Source organism: Chroicocephalus ridibundus, chromosome 2 (genome assembly GCF_963924245.1).
Source record: "Chroicocephalus ridibundus chromosome 2, bChrRid1.1, whole genome shotgun sequence".
NCBI classification, from domain to species: domain Eukaryota; kingdom Metazoa; phylum Chordata; class Aves; order Charadriiformes; family Laridae; genus Chroicocephalus; species Chroicocephalus ridibundus.
The window spans coordinates 46,912,547-46,932,488 of record NC_086285.1 but is presented as its reverse complement, the minus strand read 5'-3'; the positions used below and the strand labels follow the sequence as shown (position 1 = coordinate 46,932,488).

Genomic DNA, 19,942 nt, shown 5'->3' with positions numbered 1-19,942 from the left:
CACCCAGGTCTGTGGGGATTTATTTTCCCTCCTGGCGCCGCAGACACGGATGCAAATCGAAGGCCCTTTATAAATGCAGATTGGCTCTCGCATCTCATATGCCTTGCTAGACACACAGCGAATCACTTGGGATGCGCTGGGAAGAGGTAATATGAACCTCCCAGCAAATCCATCGGCCCCCAGCATCGATACAAACCGTAGAGCTTTCAAATGTCAGGGGGTGAATCCGTCTGGATTTAGACAAGCCCAACAATCTTGCATATTGGGTGGCTTCCGCAGAACTCGGTGGATTTGTTTAGCGTAAAAGGGTATTGCTGGGCGGACTTTCTCTGTGGTACAAGGCGGAATTCGGGATCGCATCTACGAAAGCGAGAAAGGGAGACGGGAAGCACCGCCGTGCCCACAACGTCTCCCACGGGTGGGCTTCCTTCCCCCCCACAAGCTGCCAGGCCAAGTCGACTCCATTAATTGTCTTGCAGCAAATCCCCCCTCCCGGGCCGGGGGGGTGGAAGGGGCGGCCGAGCCTCGACGCCCCTTTCCCGCCCCCCCCCCCCCCCCCCCCCCACCCCGGGGAGGGGGGGTGATGGGGGGGGGGAGGGCGGCGCTCGGGGGGCGGGCGGGGGGCGGTGCGGGCGGGCGGGCGGGGATCGCGGCGGCGGCGGCGGCGGCGGCGGGGCTGGGGCTGGGGATGGCTTTCGAGGCGCTGGCGGAGGCGGCGGAGCGGTGGTGCGCCCGTACCCCCTTCCAGCTCATCGCCGCCGAGGAGACGGAGCGGCGCATGGACTTCTACGCCGAGCCCGGCGTCTCCTTCTACGTCCTCTGCCCGGAGGCCGCCTGCGGCGACAATTTCGTGAGTGACCCGGGAAGGGGACCCGGGGAGGGCGAGGAGGGGGGAGCGTGCGTGGGTATCGGTGCGTGTGCACGGAGGGGCGGGCAGCCCCTGTATCGCTTTGGGACACCCACCCCCACACACACCCCTCCGCTGGGGGAGCGCCGGCTGGGGGTGGGGAGGAGGACGGGGCCGTGCCCCCGAGGGATGCGGGGATGGAGGGCGGGGGGGGACCGGGCGGGGGGATCTTCCCCAGCGCGCACCACAATCCGCAAAATGGAGTCCGCTGCCGGTGCGGGGCGGCCCCGCGGGCAGGGCTGCGGGCAGGGACCCCCCCCATCCCTCGGCATCCCCCATCACCCCGGCCCGGGGAGGCTGCGGGCTCTGGGGGGGGGGGGGTGAGAAAGGAGGAGGGGTGCGAGCCCCCCCTCCTCCCGCCCGGCTCGTCCTGCACCCCGCGGGGGCTGCAGCTGCTGCTTCCCCCGCCGCCCCCCTCCATCCTCCCGGGGTACCGGGGCCGGGGCACGGCGGAGGGACGGGCGGGCTGGCAGGGCTGTCACGGCAAATGGAGAATGGGCAGGAATAAAATGGAGTCAGGATGACAGAAGGGCTGCGCCACCCCCCTTCCGCCCCCTCCCGCCGCGCTCCCGGTCCCGCCGGGGCTGGGGGACCCCCCGGGCAGGTGCCGGCTTGTCGCCGCCGCGTCCCCTCCCCGCCCCTCGCGGAGTTCAGCGACAAGTTTGTGCAGAAATGGCACCGGCAAAACAACCCCTGGCTTCGGGATGGGATGGGGGGGTTGTTCCCCTCCCCCCCACACACACACCCCCCCAGCCCTCCCGGTGGTGAGCAGAAGTGCAAAAAGAGTTACCAAAAAGCAGCACCTCGCCACGAGGTTTGTAACCGGCAAAGCTCCAGTTAATCACTGGAAAGAAAAAAATGAAAGAATTTTATTTTATTTAAAAAAAAAAATAGCTCCTAGCACAGACTATTGTTGTAGGAATGTTGTTGGTCCTTCCCTTCCCGGAGCGACTTTCATCCCTCAACCTGCTTGACAAACGTTCCTTAATTCCCTTTCCAACAGGTAAGTGCAGAACGAACCCACGTGACAGATGGGTTCGTGGAAACAAGGGCACTGAAGTGACTTCTCCAAGACCACAAATCTCAGCGAGCAGGACATTTATTTATCGTGCCGGGCAGATGGTCGTGCTGAATTATGGAAGAAGTTATCTGGAGTTTAGTTGCGCGTCTGTCCAGGGATACGGGAGACCTCCCGCAATCCCAACTGTGGGAGTGGAGCATCTCTGGGTGTGGACTCTCCTGGTCCATGGTGGGACTAGCCCTGCACACCCATCTCCCCAGCATGTCTTCCTTAACAGCGTGCCAAACCCCAGTGCTCACTCCCTTCCAGAGATGCCCGTGCCCAGAAAGGGCCATGCCTGCTGGACTGTTAAGCAGGGATATGTATGAATCCAATTTCAGGACTCAGTTAAAGTTGTTATTGGATGCTAACGATATCGGAAATTGCAAAGAAAGCTCATTACTTTTTTTAGACATGTGTCGTTTCCTTATATGCTGCTCAATAATTGAACAAACTCTCTCAAAACAAACTCTAGTCACCTTCAAGAAAAGAAAGCTTAAGCAGTTTCAGACCCTATTCCCATGCATCCATCAGGGGCCAATTTTTGTAGGTTTGCAACCACATTTTCCCCTTCTTTTTTTTTTTGGCAAATATTTTCATTCCAGGGTTGCTGTGGGAAGGACTCCCCACCCAAAGCCGCCAGTAGTAAAACTGAGCAAAAGGGCTGACTGCTGTCGAATGCAGAACGTAAACAGTGGAAAACTAGAGGCAGTGTTTTCTTCTGTCTTTTTTGGGGGGATAATTACTTGAGGCACTTTTTGTAGTAATAATACTTTTACGACAGGCAGATAGGTGTCATTCTTAATTCTTTTCCTGTTGAGGGTGTCTCTTTAATGCGATTAAGAGCTACTAATGAGCTGATACACCAGCATCATGTTTTCTGCTCCTAGTGCGCTGTGGGGCTTCATTTCTACTCCCAGCTTGGCTATCTTGTTTTTTTCAGTCATTTTCTTTTTTTTTATGTTCCAGAAGATAAGTTTCCTTTCTATGTGTAATTACAGGCTAAAGTTTTTTTTAAGGAGACTTAATACAAGCCAGGGCCCTGATTCTCATTTGCACTTGAGGCTTGTTGCATGGCTCCGTAACATGATGGAGTGTGAAAGTGAGTAAATATAAACAGCATTCACAGAATTACAGCCTTTTTGCACACTGTGACTCACATAAAGGAGCCTCGCATTGAATAAGCATCCGGTGCCTGGTGTTCTTGTTCTCTTTCTTTAGATCTTAATTTCATAATAATGTGACTTAAAAAGCTACGTAGAAAGTGCCAGAAAAGTCCACTTGTAAGAAGGAAGTGATGAACATGATGAACTTAAAAGGGAAGAGGAAAAAAAAACATGGAAAGGTTGCCAAGATGCGGTCTGGGGGAGAGTAACTCTGAATTTTGTATAAAATCAGATTCCAGACCACAACAATCATATAATTTTAATTTCCTGAAAAGGTATCTTTGGGCTAGGTTCTTAACACGCTAGGGGTGCAGAAGACCCATCTAGATGCCGCTTGGCATTTTCAGTACCACCTGGACACAGACTCTTTGAATCAGCATTTTAGGTTGCTGAACTACATATAATTCAGCTCCTGAGGCACGTGGTGTTCTCAGAAAATTAATTGGACTTGTGTAGCCGTAACCAACGAGGGTGAGGGTTGCGATGCTATTCCTTACAGTCTGTCATTTGTTTTGTCACAGCGTTATTGCTGGTGTTCAAGGTAACCGATAAAGCAAATAAAAATATGGTGCCACCTTGATGCAAGATTTCCTGTAAAATATTTTAGGGCAGAGTCAGTGAGTCTGAGTATTGTCTGCAAGTGGGATTATCCCCACAAATAAAAGGTTTTGCTGCCATGCCCAACAGGTGGGCTGGTTAGGAGAAGGTGGTCCAGCAAGTGACCCTGTCATCCAGCGACACTGGATCATCTAAAGGCGTGAGGGAAAGCAAGCCCCTCTGAATTGCTTCAGCTCTGTGCTGTGTGTAGATGCTGAACTAAATAATTCAACCATGATCCTAGGTCAGCTGAGGTGGAAATGAGCGGCTGGGTGCTTTTGTAGTGACACAAAGCAGCCGTGAGCAAAACTGGGCAAGCTTGGAAAGCACATACTCAGATGATGAGGTTAATATTTTTCATTGCGCAGCCATGGCTGAGCACTATGGTCCACTGGTTTGCCAGCAGCCCACTTCTCCTGCTGCAAAGAGGTTCTCGGGCATCAGGGATTTTTCCAGGAAAAGCATCTCTGTATGTGCAGCCTCACTGACTGCCCTAACTTTCTAAGCAAGAGCCAAATCCTCAAATTGCATTTGTTTTTATTGTGAGAGGCCAAAATTCCTTTTGCAGGTTCCTCTGGAGATGTGTGAGTCAGTGGTGAGACTCAGTTCCTGCACTGCCTTGGTGCAGAGCTGAACCTCCACAGAGAACTGGAGATGCAGTTGAATTTATAAGTGTTATAACCCTGGTCTTTATTACGGTTAAGGATTTTTCTTGGGGGGGAAAGATGAAACCAAGCCATTTCTGAATGGGATGCATGCACTAATGGCACGTGAGATCTTTCATAGTGCATTTGTTCCTACAGCCAAAGTTTTAAATCTTCTGCAGATGTTGAAATTGTTGGAAGTCTTCCTTGCTTATTGCCTTACGATGCTATGAAAAAGAAGTCTCTTCAAAGGCTCAAAGATCAAGTTCCTTGCTTAGGTCTTCCCCGTGTGCTCGATCATTTTATTTTGCGCTACTGCTGACAAATTCACACTGGAGCCTAAAACGTGGTGCATCTTGAAAAGAGATTGTAAAAGCACGATCAAGATGGGGTTAACTTTCCCTGGGGAACGAACTAGCTATTATTTATAAAAGGGCAGGGCCTGATTTTCATTTATGTGGAAGCTCCTGTGTATAGCTCTGCTTGTCAAAAGAAGCCACAATTTAAACAAGAATCAGGATGTTAGCAGTCATAATTGTTTTATACACATAAACAATTACAACAGGTTTAGCATGAGCCGTGAATTGCCCAGCTGCAACATCCAGCTCTTACGCTTGACGCAAAGATTATAAGTTACTAAACGGTTATTGCTAACTACAAGTATTAAGAAATCGTGGGCCAGGCCTCCAAAATCTTGAGGCTGTTCTTAAAACGTTGTGATTTGAAAGCGTTCGTTTGATTTTTTACAGAGGGTTCATTTGAGTTTACTTCATGTACCTTCTGCCTTTTTAGGCCATAGAAATCACAAAGTGCAGACATTTATTTATTTTTTTTTAATAAACAGAAGCTGAGATTTGGTTGTATATTTATAGGGCTGCAAGGCCCATGACTCTAAGATGGCATGAAGTATCATGAGACTTGTGGTATGCGCCTTTGAGAGTTGGCAAGACTGTAAAGAACTTATTTTTATTGCCAGACTGGTTAAGAGATGACTCTGGTTATATGGAAAGAGCAGAACCTACTCAGTAAGGCAGGGCTCTTTTCATAACAAAACATTTCACTATGTTTATGCTTGTAAGATGCAACACGCAGCAAAGAAAATGTAGGTCAAGTGAGGTTCATAGCAAGGGAGTTACTGTTTTAGTCTTAAAGGTGCGACTTGGGTGATGTTACGGAGTGTTTTCTTTCCGTAAGTGTAAAACTGCATCCCTGGCAGGTATTCACCACTGAGCAGGAAGGCGACGTGCAAGCCTTATGTTAGGGATTGAAACATCTGCCTTCCTCACTCTTTCCCTGAACGTTAGTTAAGCTTCAGAGAGACCCTCCTCTTCCCTCGTTTAAGCATAACCGACTGTTTATAGCCCAGTAAAAAGCTGCATGGCGCTTTGGGGAAAAGAGCTGCTGTGCACAAATAGAGGTATAGGAGTCTCGAAACAATTTGGCGGCGTTACGCTTCTCTGCGTAGCAGACTGACGGAGATGGTCCTGTGCACAGTCTTCAAAAAGAAAGGTCTGTAAACGTATGCATTAGCTGGTGCTGCCCTTGTGTGCCAGAAGTGGTGCCTGAGCGCTCCCACCATCGCGCACCAGCTCCATCTTTAACAACCTCGTAGCAGCAGAATAAGCATCAGTTTTGGGAGAGGCTTCACAGAGCCCGGCTGGGGAACCAGCGTCTCCGAAGCAAGAGCAAGACGAGAGGAATATCCCAAATGGGTTTAAACGTGCCTGCCTGGGAAGACATGATTTGGGTCTAGGAGGAGTAATCCTCAAAACAGGGAGGGAGGCATGGAGTGTCAGGATGTTGTGAGTGCCCAAGTGTCTCTCCTTGGCTCTGCCTCTAACCTGCAGGCATATTTTGCATCTTTTCGTCTGCATTGTCAAGAGAATTACACATCAAGTTCCACCTCCAGGGTCGCATCACGCTTGCACTAACGCCAAGAAGACAAAGAGATGGTTTAGCTCTTCCTGAGGGGCTTCATTGCGGTGGATGATGCAGAAGAGAAAACCCAGGTCTGAGCAGGGCTGATGTCAAGTGAAAACACCTTTACTCATAAAATGTACGTGCGCGAGGGGTGCTACCCTTCGTTGCTGGTGCCGTCATGAGGCCTTGTCTCTTCTGGATCGATTTCCCTGCTTTCTCATGCGTCCTGTTAATAAAATCAAGGCTCCTTCTCGGAAGCGTGGCTTCTGAAACAGCCTGCAGTGCCCGTCCCCACTGCAGGCCTGAACTGCAGGAGGCCCAGCATACTTTGGCAGATGTTTACAACACGTCACCTTATAAAATCACGCGGAAAGGCCAGCGTGAATTCCTGTTAATGCCTTTTCTTTCTTGTGTCGCTGTTGGCTTTCAGCACGTGTGGAGCGAAAGCGAGGACTGCTTGCCTTTCCTGCAGCTCGCGCAGGATTACATCTCCTCCTGTGGGAAAAAGACACTCCATGAAATATTGGAAAAAGTCTTCAAATCCTTCAGACCCGTAAGTGCCTCTTTTTTACTTCCAAACATTGACAGTTACCTGGGACGTTTAATAGGATAGCGCTGGGTGGAGCAAGGTGGTTTTTCTTCCACAGGGACTTACATCTCCAGTCAGCTGCCTGGTGTTCGCACATAAGCTGCTATCAGGCGGTTGGAAATTGTTTCTTGGAAGCCAGCTGCCTTTTTATTTCCAGCCCTGGGTTCGAGAGGATGAGATTCCCGGGCAGGGTGGGAGGCCAACTGGTGCGGCAGCCGGCGGCAGCGGCTCCCCAGCTGCGCGGGGGCTCCCGTCCTGCTGATGCAGCGCTGACTCCGAGGAACGGGATGCGAGTCAGCGCTGCGGGACTCTGTGGCAGAGTTATTTCCTGGCACCGAAACTAGGGAGTTTTGCAGGGATCCGAGGAGCGAGAGTAAACCTCTGGGAAGCTGGAGAAGAGTGGTTTGTTTTATTTTAGGGTTGGCATTTTTCTTCCCCAAGTCGTCCAGCTTTTGCTGCTAGGGTGGTTGCCACTTGGTATTTTCAAATGCCAGTTTGGTCACTGCTTGAGAAGAGGTTGGAGCAGAAGCTTGGTTTTGTGGGGAGGAGGCTCGTATTTTTCTGTTTTGCTGCTACTCAGCTTTCTCTGTCCTTGTTTAACACTAAGATTTGGGTCAAAGCCTGGGTTGCGTCAGGGGGAGGTGACTTAGGCTGGCCGTTGTCCTTCATTTTTGCCAAATCCCTTTGCACAGCCTCTCCTTTTGAGTGCCTGGGGTTGGGTAAGGGGCTGGTGCAAAGCAGAGTGGAGGTTCGTTGCCAGAACCATGGTGTCCGTGGGAAAGCTGACCGATGGACATTTTTATACTCAACTGAAAATGTAGGTGGTTTTCCCTCCTCTGTTTTTCTGGCCAACTAGTGGAGAAGACTGAAAATGTATCCCAAGTATTTAGAGCGAAAGGGAGGGCTTGGAGCTCCCATATGAAAACACCAGCCCTCCCTGTGTTACACCCTTGCGTTGCCTTGCCGCAGACCGCCGCAGCTGGTCGACATGAAAGAGCATCGTTTTAAAGAATTCTTTGAGAGACTGGAAATAAATAGAACAGATGCACACTTTTCTTAGAAAGGACTGGAAATCTGATCCGTTGGTACAGCTGCTTGTAATTGTGAAAATGTACAAAAATATAAATATGTTTCCCAGAAGAATATTCGGCTCTTGGATCTTCATAGCTGTTTTCTCCCGCTCAGAAAAGCTGTGTCTTTGAGAAAAAACTTCCATTGGCTTAACTAAAGAGGACTTCAAAAAGACTTAATTAAATTGGTAGAGATCGCTTGTTTCATTTAAACCACATTTATTTCAGCATAGCTTAAGTTGCCGAGAAACTGGCTTCAGTTAAACCAAGTTGCACTACTCCTCAGAATAAAAAGGTTCAAAGCAAGGGGAACCATTGTACTCATTTGGTCTGGGTCCTTCATTAATACATCACGTATCACCCCGTGATTCCTACCACTGAGCATATAAATCGTGGTTGAGCTGGAGCGTGTCTTTTCTAAAAGACACCCAGTCTTGATGTAAAGTCTTCAGGTGACTAAAAGGATACAACATTACCGGGCATTTTTTCTTCTCATCATCATTAGTTACGCTCCCGTGAAGAACTCTTTTATTTACAATCTGCATTTTTCTAGCTTTTGCTTCCTAGCTGTTGAATTTCATTATGCTTTTGTCTGCTGAAGAACGGCGTCCTCGATTATCAGAGGCCTCTTGCAGACGGTATTCAAGTACCTCTTCATTTTCTCTTGGATATACCACAAAGATTTAAGTTTCTCAGATTCTCCTTTGACCTAGTGTTGAGAGATTTGCATCAATGTAACAAAACTGAGTTTATCGTTTGAGGGATGGCTGTGTGTAGACAAGTCTAATAGGGAATGTGTTGACGTTTTCCCCTTATTGTGATTATTAAAAATAGCACATGCGTGGTAGGATAGATTTTTAAAAGTGGAGGGTGTTACAATAGATGTATGGAAACAGTTATTTTACACCCTCAGGCCTTTGCCAGAACAAAGCCACTTTTCGTCAGTATGGGGAAGTTATTTCCTTGGCAGTACTTTGCACTGTTCCCCATCTGTTTTCTACTGGACCTCTTTTGCTAATGAAACCACCTTGCTGTGAGCGTGGAGGTAACCGTGCATTTGCAGGGCATTGCTTCTCCGCTATCCCAACCAAGTCGGCTGTCGGAGACTGGTCTGGCAAATTTCAGTTTGGAAAACGGCAGTTTAGGAAAAACTGGTGCTGAAGGTCATACCGGGCTCTTCTGAAGTGTCTGATGGTCCTGGCTACTCGGTCTGAGATACTGAGTTGGTTTTTAGCGTGTGCTTGGTAAGCACCTTCTGATCTGAAAGTCTTTTTCATTTCAGTGTTTCCAGCCGGACATCGGAGATTATTAGACAGTTTTGAAAGTCCTTATTGGGGTCCTTTGAAGGGAAATGTTTAGGAGGAGACAACGGTGGTGCATCTGCAGCTCTCCATGCCCTTGTGCACAGCACGAGCACCTGCCCTCCCTTAACTGAAGGCTCCCAGACCAATTTTTGCCCAGTAGCTCACATCCTTGATCCACACATTTGTGATAACAGCCCAGCTGTGTCTCCGCAGGCTTACCCTGGGGCTGCGGCATGGGAAGGGACTGGCTGCTCAAGCTGCCCAATATTTCAGAGGCGGTGAGGGCAGGGATGCCCAGCAATTAGCATCCTTCTCAGTGAGAGACAGAGATTTCCCTCCGCTCGCTGCTCTTCCTTGGGCACAGGAGGCAATGAGGGTGGTCTGGGGGCTCCTCACCAGCCATCACTGCTCTCAGGCATCTCTCTCTCATGTTTTATGGGCGCAAACACAGTGCCAGGGCAGGATATTTATTTAGATGGGGCTCTTTAAAAGTGTTGGTTAACCTGCAACAGCTAAACTGCGCCTCTGAATCCTGCTGTAGACAAGGTCAAGCTGTTTCTTTCATGGAGGTGTTGGGGGGCATTGTTGTCTCTGCCCATTACTGCCCTCCTGGCTCAATCTCCACAAAACTCTGTGATTTGCCTTATTATCCACTTACTCAGGGAGCATCCAAAAGTACGAGACATCACACAGGTACATGAACTGATGTCAGTAGCACTGGGCTCAAATGCCACTATTTACCCCAGAGCACCCCAGCTCCTCCGACACCCTTGTCTTTCTGGTGCCAGAGGTGTCCGTGCTGGTGTCCCTCACAGCGGGACTCGACAGAACCGCATTATCTCCAGTGTAGCATCACGTGGACTGCTAAAGCTCCGTCTTGCACTTGGTTTATTTTTCAGTGTGCTTGTATGTCAGCTTTTGGTAGGGGGCAATGCCACTCTGCTTTCGTGACTTAAAACCTGCTAGGTTATTTGTATAAAACCAGGGCTTAACTTTGAAAGAGTTAAGAAAGAAAGGCAAATAAAAAAATAAAAATTGCCTGAGGGACATCACACTAGCTGTCAGAGTTTGCAGAGAACTAAAACACAAGTCGTACAATTCAGCAGCAAATTCCAGGGCTCCCACATTGAGCCTAAAAAGCCAATAGCTGAACTGGGGAGTCTGCAGTGTAAAAGCCATTTATCCCATATTCATTGAATTCATACATGTCCCAGTTTACCTCCAGGTGGGTAGTTTGGCCAGCCATAATAAATAGATGTAGTTGAGGCGATGCCGCTGCTGGTTGTTGTCCTCCCTCCTTCTTCACCACCCTCCTGTCCTCCTCCTCCCCACGTGCCCACCAGTTTTGTTCCCCTTGGCTGTTTGGCTGGTGGATCAGCTCTCACTTTCTACTCTGCTTTCCTGTTTTACCTCTTTCCTCCTTGTTTTTGCTATTAAAGTCCTTTCAAGTCTGCCACATAGCTGGTACTTTAATATACGAAGTAGATAGGGACTAGAAGCAGAAACTAGTGTGTTTAAAAGAAGACAAAGTGGGAGTCGGTCTAGGGTCAACTTAACGCCACCTTCGTCGTCTTATTTTGTCCTTATCTCTCCTCTCCAAAGCACCGTCCTTCTGCTTTGACCCAATGTTTGTAGCGCACCGTGCACTTTGTACCCGGTCCTCCCTCCTTGGGGTCAAGGTGTGGACTGATTTGTCACTGCAGTCCAGAAAGCAGTAAGGGGTTAATGACGGTGAGGGACCGTAGCCCTCTGGGAAGTGACGAGATGTGACCCCTAAAAGCAGGACCTGCATAGTTGAGGTCCTCGCTGCCTTGGAAGATCCTAAAGTGTCCATAACAAAACTGCTTCTCTCTTGGAGGAACATCCCATCCCATCCCATCCCATCCCATCCCATCCCATCCCATCCCATCCCATCCCATCCCATCCCATCCCATCCCATCCCCATCCTTCCTATGCTCCGTAAAACTGATAACTTCAGCGGCATCACTCTTTAATTGACACTGCGCAAGGGAGAGGAGAGCTGGGATTCCCAAGGGCGAAGGGAGAAGGGATGTGTGAAAAGCAGGACGTGCTCCCCATCCTTCGGGATCACGCGTGTCTTCAGTGTCTGTTGTGTTTTCTGTGCTAATTTTGCATGGGAGAGGCTTACAGTATCCCGTGAAATGAAGACTCGTGGCTCATTTCCCTGCAAATCAAGGAGGAATTATAACCAGAGCTGGTCCAAAAAACCGTGATCAAAGGTCTTTCTGCCAAGTGATATAAGCAGAGCGGTACAACACTCACATTTAACTTGAATACATTGAGTCAGTTTAGCAAAAATAATACTGTTGGAAAAGAAAGTCTAGAGGCCTTGCTTTTGCATTTTAAAAACTGAGTATTTTAATTTTAGCTTCAACATGAAACAAAACCCCCGCATCCTGAAAATGAACCAAGTAGTTTCACGTTCAGTTAAGCATTTGATTTGAAAAATATGTACGCATTGGAGTATTTATTCTTTGTTCTCCTCAGAAAACAAGAATGTTTTGAGCTTGGGGTCTCTCTGTAAGTATTTTTAAAATGCGAAGGAGGGGGCTTAGTCAGCAAATTCTCCTTTCATTTCCCTGCCGAAGAAATCCTGCAACTAAAAAGCTGGTTTTCTCCCGGTGGCAGTGAGGAATATAAGCTTTATAGGACCCAGAGACTAATTCTGTGCATTGTCTTTGTAATCTCTGAATAATTTTGAATGTTGATCACAGACTGAATTAGTTTAGGTCCTTAAAAATCTGCCTCGTCACAGCCTTCTCATCTTCGTGCTACCACCTAGTGAGTGTCACTCTCCTCCCGATTTTTCTGGGTTTTGCCACTTTTGAGAGCTAACAGCTGCGTCACCCTCCGTACAGGGTGTTGGAGGCATCTGTGCTGCTCTTCCAGCCCTGGCAAGCTAAATACACGGTATTCCCAGTAATGCCTAGCGTGTGATTTTTTTCCTTTGTGGATATTAATAGCTGCTAGTGTAGGATTCTAATATGAGATTTCCACAACAGATGCGCTATTTTGACTGTTATTTGGTTTATCTGTCTTCCTGACTTCTGTTGGCTTGGCAACCTTTTGGAGAGGGGAAAAGTTCAAACATCGCTGTTTGCTCCTTTTTGCCTGTAGCAAACGAGTGCTGCCGCAGTGATCGGAGCCGTCAGGTGGAGGCATCCAGACATTGTCCAAGGAAGATGGGCTGGCCGTTCTTCACGAGCCCAAATCTAATTAGCAGAAACTTAAAGGAGCTTGGGCAATTTTCAGTTGAATTCGCAGTATTTCTCGCTGCGAGGGCTTCACACGGCGTGCAAGGCTTAGTCTGGTGTGCTGGAGTGAAAGGTTCGAGAGAAACACTTAACATGGTGAGATCTTTAGGTTTTTAGGGACTTCTTGCCTACTCCATACTAGCCAGTTCTGCATGAGGATGCTTTCTTCTTTGGCTTTTGTAGGGTTGCCAAGCGCAATCTTAAACCGAGATAACTACTGCTACAGTATTATCATGGTTCTTTCTGAAGTTAAACCACTGCCAAGTCTAAACACTCAGTAATTCATGATATGACCTCAGGGAAGAACGCAAAGCTTTTTTGCGAGCGCTTTGCTTTGGTTTTATTTATCTTCCAGTCTCCGAGCACTTAATTTGGTGTGAGGATGCGTGTTCAAAGCTTTCTCTATCACAGGAGGGAGAGAAAGAGAGTTGAGATTGTTATGCAATACTGTTATTGCAGGATTTGAGGTTTTCAAGGAGTGGCACCTAGGTGGTATGTGAAGATTTGCAGCGAAGCTGCACAAGTGGGTAATTCGCTATTACACAGTATTTTCTCTTTTTTGTAGTTACTTGGGCTTCCAGATGTCGATGATGATGCATTTGAAGAATATAACGCAGATGTGGAAGAAGAGGAACCAGAAGCCGATCACCAACAGATGGGTGTCAGTCAGCAGTGATTTTCTGACAAGCTAAAAAAATTCGGAAGCTTTTGGTACCAGGTGGGGTCAGGTGGTCCCACGTTAGCCTGTTCGGATTAGCACATCACATGGGGATATCTGGCTCCCAGGAGAAAAGTTTTACAAAACGGTTTTAAAAAAAAAATTAATAATAATAATCTGTGATGAGCTTTGCTAAGAAGTGACCTGAATTTTGCTCCTGCTTCAATGGGTTTTCTATGGAGTTGTCTTGGTAGCATTCTGCCGTTATCAGTCTAGAAGTAGTTTTGTCGCTGACTTGTCTCTTCGATTTGTGTTCGAGAGTAGCGTTCGCTGACATGAATGTAGAGTACCGAGAATGTAGGAAGCGTGTGGTGAGAGTGCCAAGTCCTCACCGGTGACCTTTCCGAGGAAACCAGCGCAGACAGCAAACGCGACCTGCGCTTTTCTTTTTAGTTCAACAGCTACGGTTTTTGACAGAGTACCAAACTTGGAGAGATTTCTCCCGAAAAACACTAGTTTAATAGTGGTCGGTACTGCAGAAGTGCACACGAAGGCTTAACAAATATCAAGGGAAATCCAGGGGATATTGGTGTCAGATGTATTAATGTCATTTTACTGACACCTGAATTTACAAGTGCTGGATTAATAGCTGGGAACAATTAGTATCTCATCAGTACGTGTTATAACCAACCCTGGTACTCTGACATCATTTGATCCAAAGCCAAATGCTGCATTCGTACAAATCAGTTAAAAAGTAGCCATTGTCTATCCCACTTCTGCATGACAACCAATTTTAAGCTTCGCTGTTTTTAATACACTGCTAAATTATTCCTCAAACCTTGCGGCATCGTGAAATAAAGTGCAGCTTAACTTTGAAGCCATAAGGGTATAAACCGGCACCTGGCTCTTAAAATTATGCTGGACCTGTTCCTCTACCTGGGCCTTTGAACCCATCCAGGCATTTACACCTCATTGGAGGGGAGCTAAAATACGACTGCTTTGGCTGATATAACAACTAGTGAGGTTGTACGTAGCTGGGGACTTGCTCCCCAGAGGGGTTTGGTGGGGTCTTGGTATAAAGGAGAAGACCCCTCGTATTTTATACCTATTTTGCATAGTTTTAAGTGACTCGGATGAGTGCCAGACTGTGGAGATGCAAGGTCTCTTTATTTACTTGCCTTTTGTACTGAAAATGTAAGAAGCAAAGGGATTCTGTTGTTATACAGCTGTTTTCCACAACTGAGCAAAATGTTTCTAAATTTACTCCTTTTTTTCCAATTTTTTTAAAATCGTGAAATGAAGGTCACATGCTTCAAAAGCCCTTTTATATGGAATTAGCTTTGTAAAACCAAAAAGCGAGCGAAGAGAAAATGCTTGGACAACTCCCAGAAACACCTCGCACCATTTTGAAAACCCTGTTGTTAGCGACATCTCCTTTACAATAGATTTTTTAAAGACTTTTTTTTTTAAAGGTTACCTAAGAGAGCAAGTTTTTGTAGTGGTTTACATTTCTGATGATGGCTTGAGAGATGCATACCACTTGATTCTTCCAATTTGGGGCAAAGGCCTTCCATAACTGGAAGGTGTGTGGTACCTGAGTATGCACAGAAGTGTCTGCAACACTGTAAAAGTCGGAGTTTAAGAATATTAAAAATTAAAAAAAAGGGAGGGGGAGGGAAGACAAACAGAGCTTAATGAAACTTTGTACATTCTTTCGGCATGCAGGCGTAAACATGGTAGTCGCAGCACATTTTCTATGGACTAGTGACGTGAGAACTGTGGCAGTTCATTGTATAACACTGTACAGCAGCAATAGGCTTTTTGCTTACTAAAATAAAGTGCAAGACCAGTGGTTTCCATCCCTGCTCTAAGTCCCTAAGTTTTTCTTTCCTCTCCAGCTAAAACAGACGCCATAACCTTAAACAGCCTTGCTTCAGGAGAACCATCCTCTTCCTAGCGTCCAATCCTTGGGTTGCGGCTCACACAAGTAGATCTTTTGGGGGCTGACTTTCCTCTGCCGTAACGTAATGCAACGAGACGTAATTTGCAAGCTGGAGGCACAAAGTCAGGTTTGCTGAGCCACTTGCACCCGTTTTGTGTGGGGTTGGGCGCGCTGTGGCTGCACGGACGGGTGCCGGCACAGCAGAGGGGAGGGTGCAGGGGTGGACATGGGTGGTAGCCGAGGACCCGCAGCAGAAGGTGCCCGTGGCGGAGGTGCGGACGCAATCTGAACTGCCCTAAGTGCTGTGAAGGATTGGCTCCACGAGGCTCGACGGAGAACTGGGCTCTGGGCAGCAGCGGGATAGACAGGAATTCCCGAAATAAGGAAAAACTGTAAGATCCAGCGCTTGTAATTGCATACGGGAGGTTGTAGTCTGTAACTGTGCTCTGCTGCCTTTCCCTGCCGGTTGACGGAATTGTTAATGAGTGGTTGAGCATTCATATGGTTGCAAGCAAACTTGACGCTGTAAATTATGTAGATATATTATTTTCTGTATCCACTATCTCGCTTTTTTTTCGGAATGCCGTATGCCATTTGGGTGACTTCCACAGCAAGACTGCAAGTGCTGGACAGCTGGGGGGGCCCTTCTGCAGCCCTCACCCCTGCGAAATTCCCGCTGAAGTTGGCAAGAGTTTGTTGAAACGGGACCTGCAGGACCGGGCGGGCGCTCCAGGGGACACGGGAGGCTTGGTCCTGCAGAGAGCTGAGCGCTCCTGTCCCCTCTCACTTCGCTGGGAGACGAATGTGTTGAGCCCTGCTGCTGCTGAACTGAAGCATGACCGGGCAGCACTGAGGATAAACTGGAATTTTATACGTAGAAAATTTGCTTTACCTGTGTATTAAATGTGAATGAGCATTAATATAGAATGTATTTTATCAAAAAAAAAAAAAAATGATTGCTTACTTTTACCAAATACATTTCTGTATGACCGTGTTACTTGTTCCATACTTACCAAACGATGCAAGAGATGCAGCACTGGTTTACTTGTATTACAAAGTATTTTTATATTTTATTTGTATTTTATTTTTCCCTCACGCCCACCACATAGTGAGGTTAGTAGCCATTCAATGATTAACCAGGGGTAGCATGACCCAGTGGTTAGGCTGCCAGACTGAGATAACAAGACTCGCAACCACGTGCATAAATGGTTGCAAGCCTGGGGACGCGGTGAGAAAACGTGGGTTCAGAGCTCTGCCATTGCCTTGCCCTGAGCTTCGGGTGGATCTCAGCGGCTGGGAATTCAAGGCAGGCCTCCAGTTACGCATCCAGGCCTCCATGAACTTCAGTGGGAGCAGGGTAGGGTAACTCCTTTGACAGTCCCACCTTAAGCCTTTTGTAAAAAGGGGCCATTAGTATTATTTGCCCACCAGTGTATAAAGTGCTTTTAGAGCTGTGGGTGGTAAGAGGTCTGCATTGTCATCGCCTGTCCTCGAAGCAAAGCATTAGTGAAAGGACAGAGAAGAGTCTCCCTTCTCCTCCCTCGCACTTCTCTCACAGGCATTTCATGCTCTAGCTAAATATAAATAAACCAGAGCAGAGCCTTTTGCAGAACTGGCGTTTCTGAATACGAGTTGCATGAATGCAGGGAGCAGAGTGCTGCTTGGAGGATGGGAGATACATGGGGATTCCAGAAATGTAACGAATGGTTTGGTTAGCGGGGGCAAGAGTGAGAAAGGCCCCTTGCAGAGAGGTGCTGGGATTTCTGAGACGGCCCAAACCGGCCTGCCGTGGGTCTGCTTGTTGAACCACTGCAGTTTCAAAAAAAAGCTGCTCTGAACATTCCTGGGGCCTTGAGCTCGGTTGTGTTTTTCTGTTAGCGTCCTGGCTGATGAATGCAGGTTGAGAGAGGAAGGGATGAAGAAAAAGCAAACTAAAAAGCCTTCTCCTCCTCTCTTCCCCAACATTGTTATTTATGATAGCATGTGAGTAGGTAGGAGCAGCAGTCAGGGAGCACAAAGCTGCTTTATTAGGTGCACAGTAACATCTCTTAAAAGGACTTGCTCATGAGCGAAAAAATTGGCAAGCTGTTTCCTCAAAAAAATGGGGGCAATATCACACCCCTGACCTGAACCCTACCAGACTTCTCCAGCTCTGCCTCCTGCCCTGGTCTGGGTTGTTTTCCAGGTGGTTTCCCCCTGGGCGTAGTGCTGTGCCTTTGAAAGTTGTGTGCTTGTAAGAATGTCACTTTGATGGACATAGCCAGAGTTAGTTTTCCTGCGCCGGTGACCTGCATGCTGGCTGCTGCACCTTGGCGCTGTGTCCCTGGCGAGGTGTGCTGCGTGAGATGGTGGCTGGGGGCAGCGGGGAACAGCTTCTGCCACAGCATTGCTTAGTAGGTGACTGCCCTTTCCCTCTCTGGAAGGTGTGGCACGGGACGGTGACAGCAGAAGTGATTGCAATGACTTTATGGACATTGCTTTGGAAAGCTGCCACACAGGACAGATTCTCAGCCTCTTTCAGCATGTTTCCTGATCTTTCACTGGGATCCAGGGCTGAAGTCCATGGCTATGTTACTCACAGACAGCTTTAGCTGTGGCAGGAGGCAAGGTTACCGGTTCATCCATCCTTACCTTGTGTCCATCCATGACCTCTGCCCACGTCTGTCTTTCCCTCATGTCCATCCTTAACCTGTGTCCACCCATACCCTGTGTCCAACCTTCCGTCGTTTCCATCCTTACCACTCTGTTCTTCTCAGAAATTCCTGCTCCCAGAAGAAGGGAAGCAGAGGAACAGGGAGAGAAACACCTCTTGCCTCCTACAGCTTGTGGCATCTGTGGGAGACACAGTTCAGAACAGTGTGTTTTATGGAGCCACACTGTCCTTCTCACAGGGGGACAAAGTGGCAAGGGAGATGTGTTACCCTCTGAGGACTCGTGTGAGAGGACCACCCTCTGAGCGGTCCATGACAGACCGGGGTTATGCAGAAGAGAGCAGTCATTTTAGGTGCCAAACCCAAGATCTTTTCATGGGGAGCAATGTCTAACTAAGCCAGTCTCTGAAAATCATGACCCATTGAGGCTTTCCAGGCTGGGCATCCAGAAAATGAGACCCCTCTGACTGCCGGTTGCTGGGGAGCCCAGCCCAGCCTCCAGGTCTCTTTCTCAGTGCTGGCTGGTTTCAGGTTGGCCACAGGACATGGCAAACTGGGAAGGATTCCTTCATGGGCTCTAGCTGGATGCCTCTGACTGTAAATTTCTGAGCAGAGGGAAATGCTTTCTTTTATCTGAGAGAAGGATCTGCGGAGACCTTATAGCGGCCTTCCAGTACCTAAAGGGGGCCTACAGGGGAGATGGGGAGGGACTCTTTATCAGGGGGTGTAGTGATAGGACAAGGGGTAACGGTTTTAAACTGAAAGAGGGTAGATTTAGATTGGATATCAGGAGGAAATTCTTTCCTGTGAGGGTGGTGAGGCACTGGAACAGGTTGCCCAGAGAAGCTGTGGATGCCCCATCCCTGGAAGTGTCCAAGGCCAGGCTGGATGGGGCTTTGAGCAGCCAGGTCTAGTGGGAGGTGTCCCTGCCCATGGCAGGGGGTTGGAACTAGATGATCTTTAAGGTCCCTTCCAACCCAAACCATTCTCTGATTCTATGGATCACCCATTCAGTGAGCCAAATTTTAATTTACATGCACTACATTTGACTTTTTTCTGATTGCTTTTTTTTTTCATAAGAAAGGCAATCCCTAAAGGTGCATATACTTTATTGCACACCCCAGTTTCTACAGAGCCATGTAACACTGCACTGTCAGTACGAGCTTGGTTATAAACAAATATACAGATTAACAAAAAGGGTGTTCATTTGTCTGCAGAGAAAACCTTCTTTGAACTAGTTGCTGCTGACTACAGTAAAGCTCACTGGTTTAATGTAAAATACATTGAACTTTGAAATTTCCTTTCTGTACCAACATGCTGTTGCTCATGTAGGCAAAGATCTGCGGTAACACTGCATGTAAAAGGTGTCTGCTTTCATCTTCGGGGGTGGTGGTGGAAATGTCAGCTCTGGATTTCAGTCAATGCAACTTCTTTTGTTGTTGTCAAGTTTTCCTTTACTAATGCAGGGACCAATGCGACCTCAACACGTCAAGCAGAAACCATGTTGCACCACACCATGCAAAAACCGTCTTCGGCGTGCTTTCCCCCATTTTTCTGGCTGGAAGAGCTCTCTTCTCTGTCTTTGGGGCTACAGAGCTGTGAAATGAGTTGCCAAAAGATGTTGCCCTTTTGTTCAATGCTTTAAAAGATGTAAGCCTTCAGTGAACCCCTGCCTTTCTTCCGACCCTCCTCCCTCTCCCACCACCGAGGCGTCAAATCCAGCAGTGTTGTTACACCATGAGCTTGCCATTAAAGAGCTTACCAAACTCTGATGACTGATGGAGTCTTTTCTTTGTGACCGAGATCAACTAAACGGGGATTTTGAGGGGCTAAAGTGTAACTGCAATGCGTGCGGCAAAGGGAACGAGAGGTTTGCATTTCCTGAGCAGTGTCGGAGCACGGTGGGATAAACATGGTGTTTGCAGGTGTAAGAAGGAGAACATTATTTCATCTGAGCTTTGGGCACTGCAGAGTAAGCCCTGCTTGGCAGGACAGGACCCAGAACTGCCGGGTGGTTCGGTTCAGTGCAGTCTGAGGTGGTGGATTTGCTGTCAGAAGATGGGAACTGGTGTTAACATTTGTCGATAAGCCAGTATTTCAGACCTCCCAGGTCCTCTTCTGTTTTGCACAGATTAGGGAGGCATCTGTTCTAATTAAGA

General features: G+C 47.9%; 1 protein-coding gene across 2 annotated transcripts; it reads left to right on the top strand.

Annotated features, from left to right (window-relative positions):
* Window positions 1–621: 621 nt before the first annotated feature.
* Window positions 622–19,553, top strand: MTURN (maturin, neural progenitor differentiation regulator homolog). Of its 2 annotated transcripts, XM_063325280.1 has the most exons (4): window positions 622–850; window positions 6,725–6,847; window positions 13,098–13,250; window positions 15,089–19,553. In XM_063325280.1, exons 1-3 carry the CDS (start codon window positions 689–691, stop codon window positions 13,206–13,208), a joined length of 396 nt encoding a protein of 131 aa, XP_063181350.1. In that variant the 5' UTR covers window positions 622–688; the 3' UTR covers window positions 13,209–13,250; window positions 15,089–19,553. The 2 variants fall into 2 exon arrangements, with proteins under 2 accessions (XP_063181350.1, XP_063181349.1); XM_063325279.1 differs by lacking the exon at window positions 15,089–19,553 and having other exon boundaries at window positions 13,098–15,049.
* Window positions 19,554–19,942: the final 389 nt, after the last annotated feature.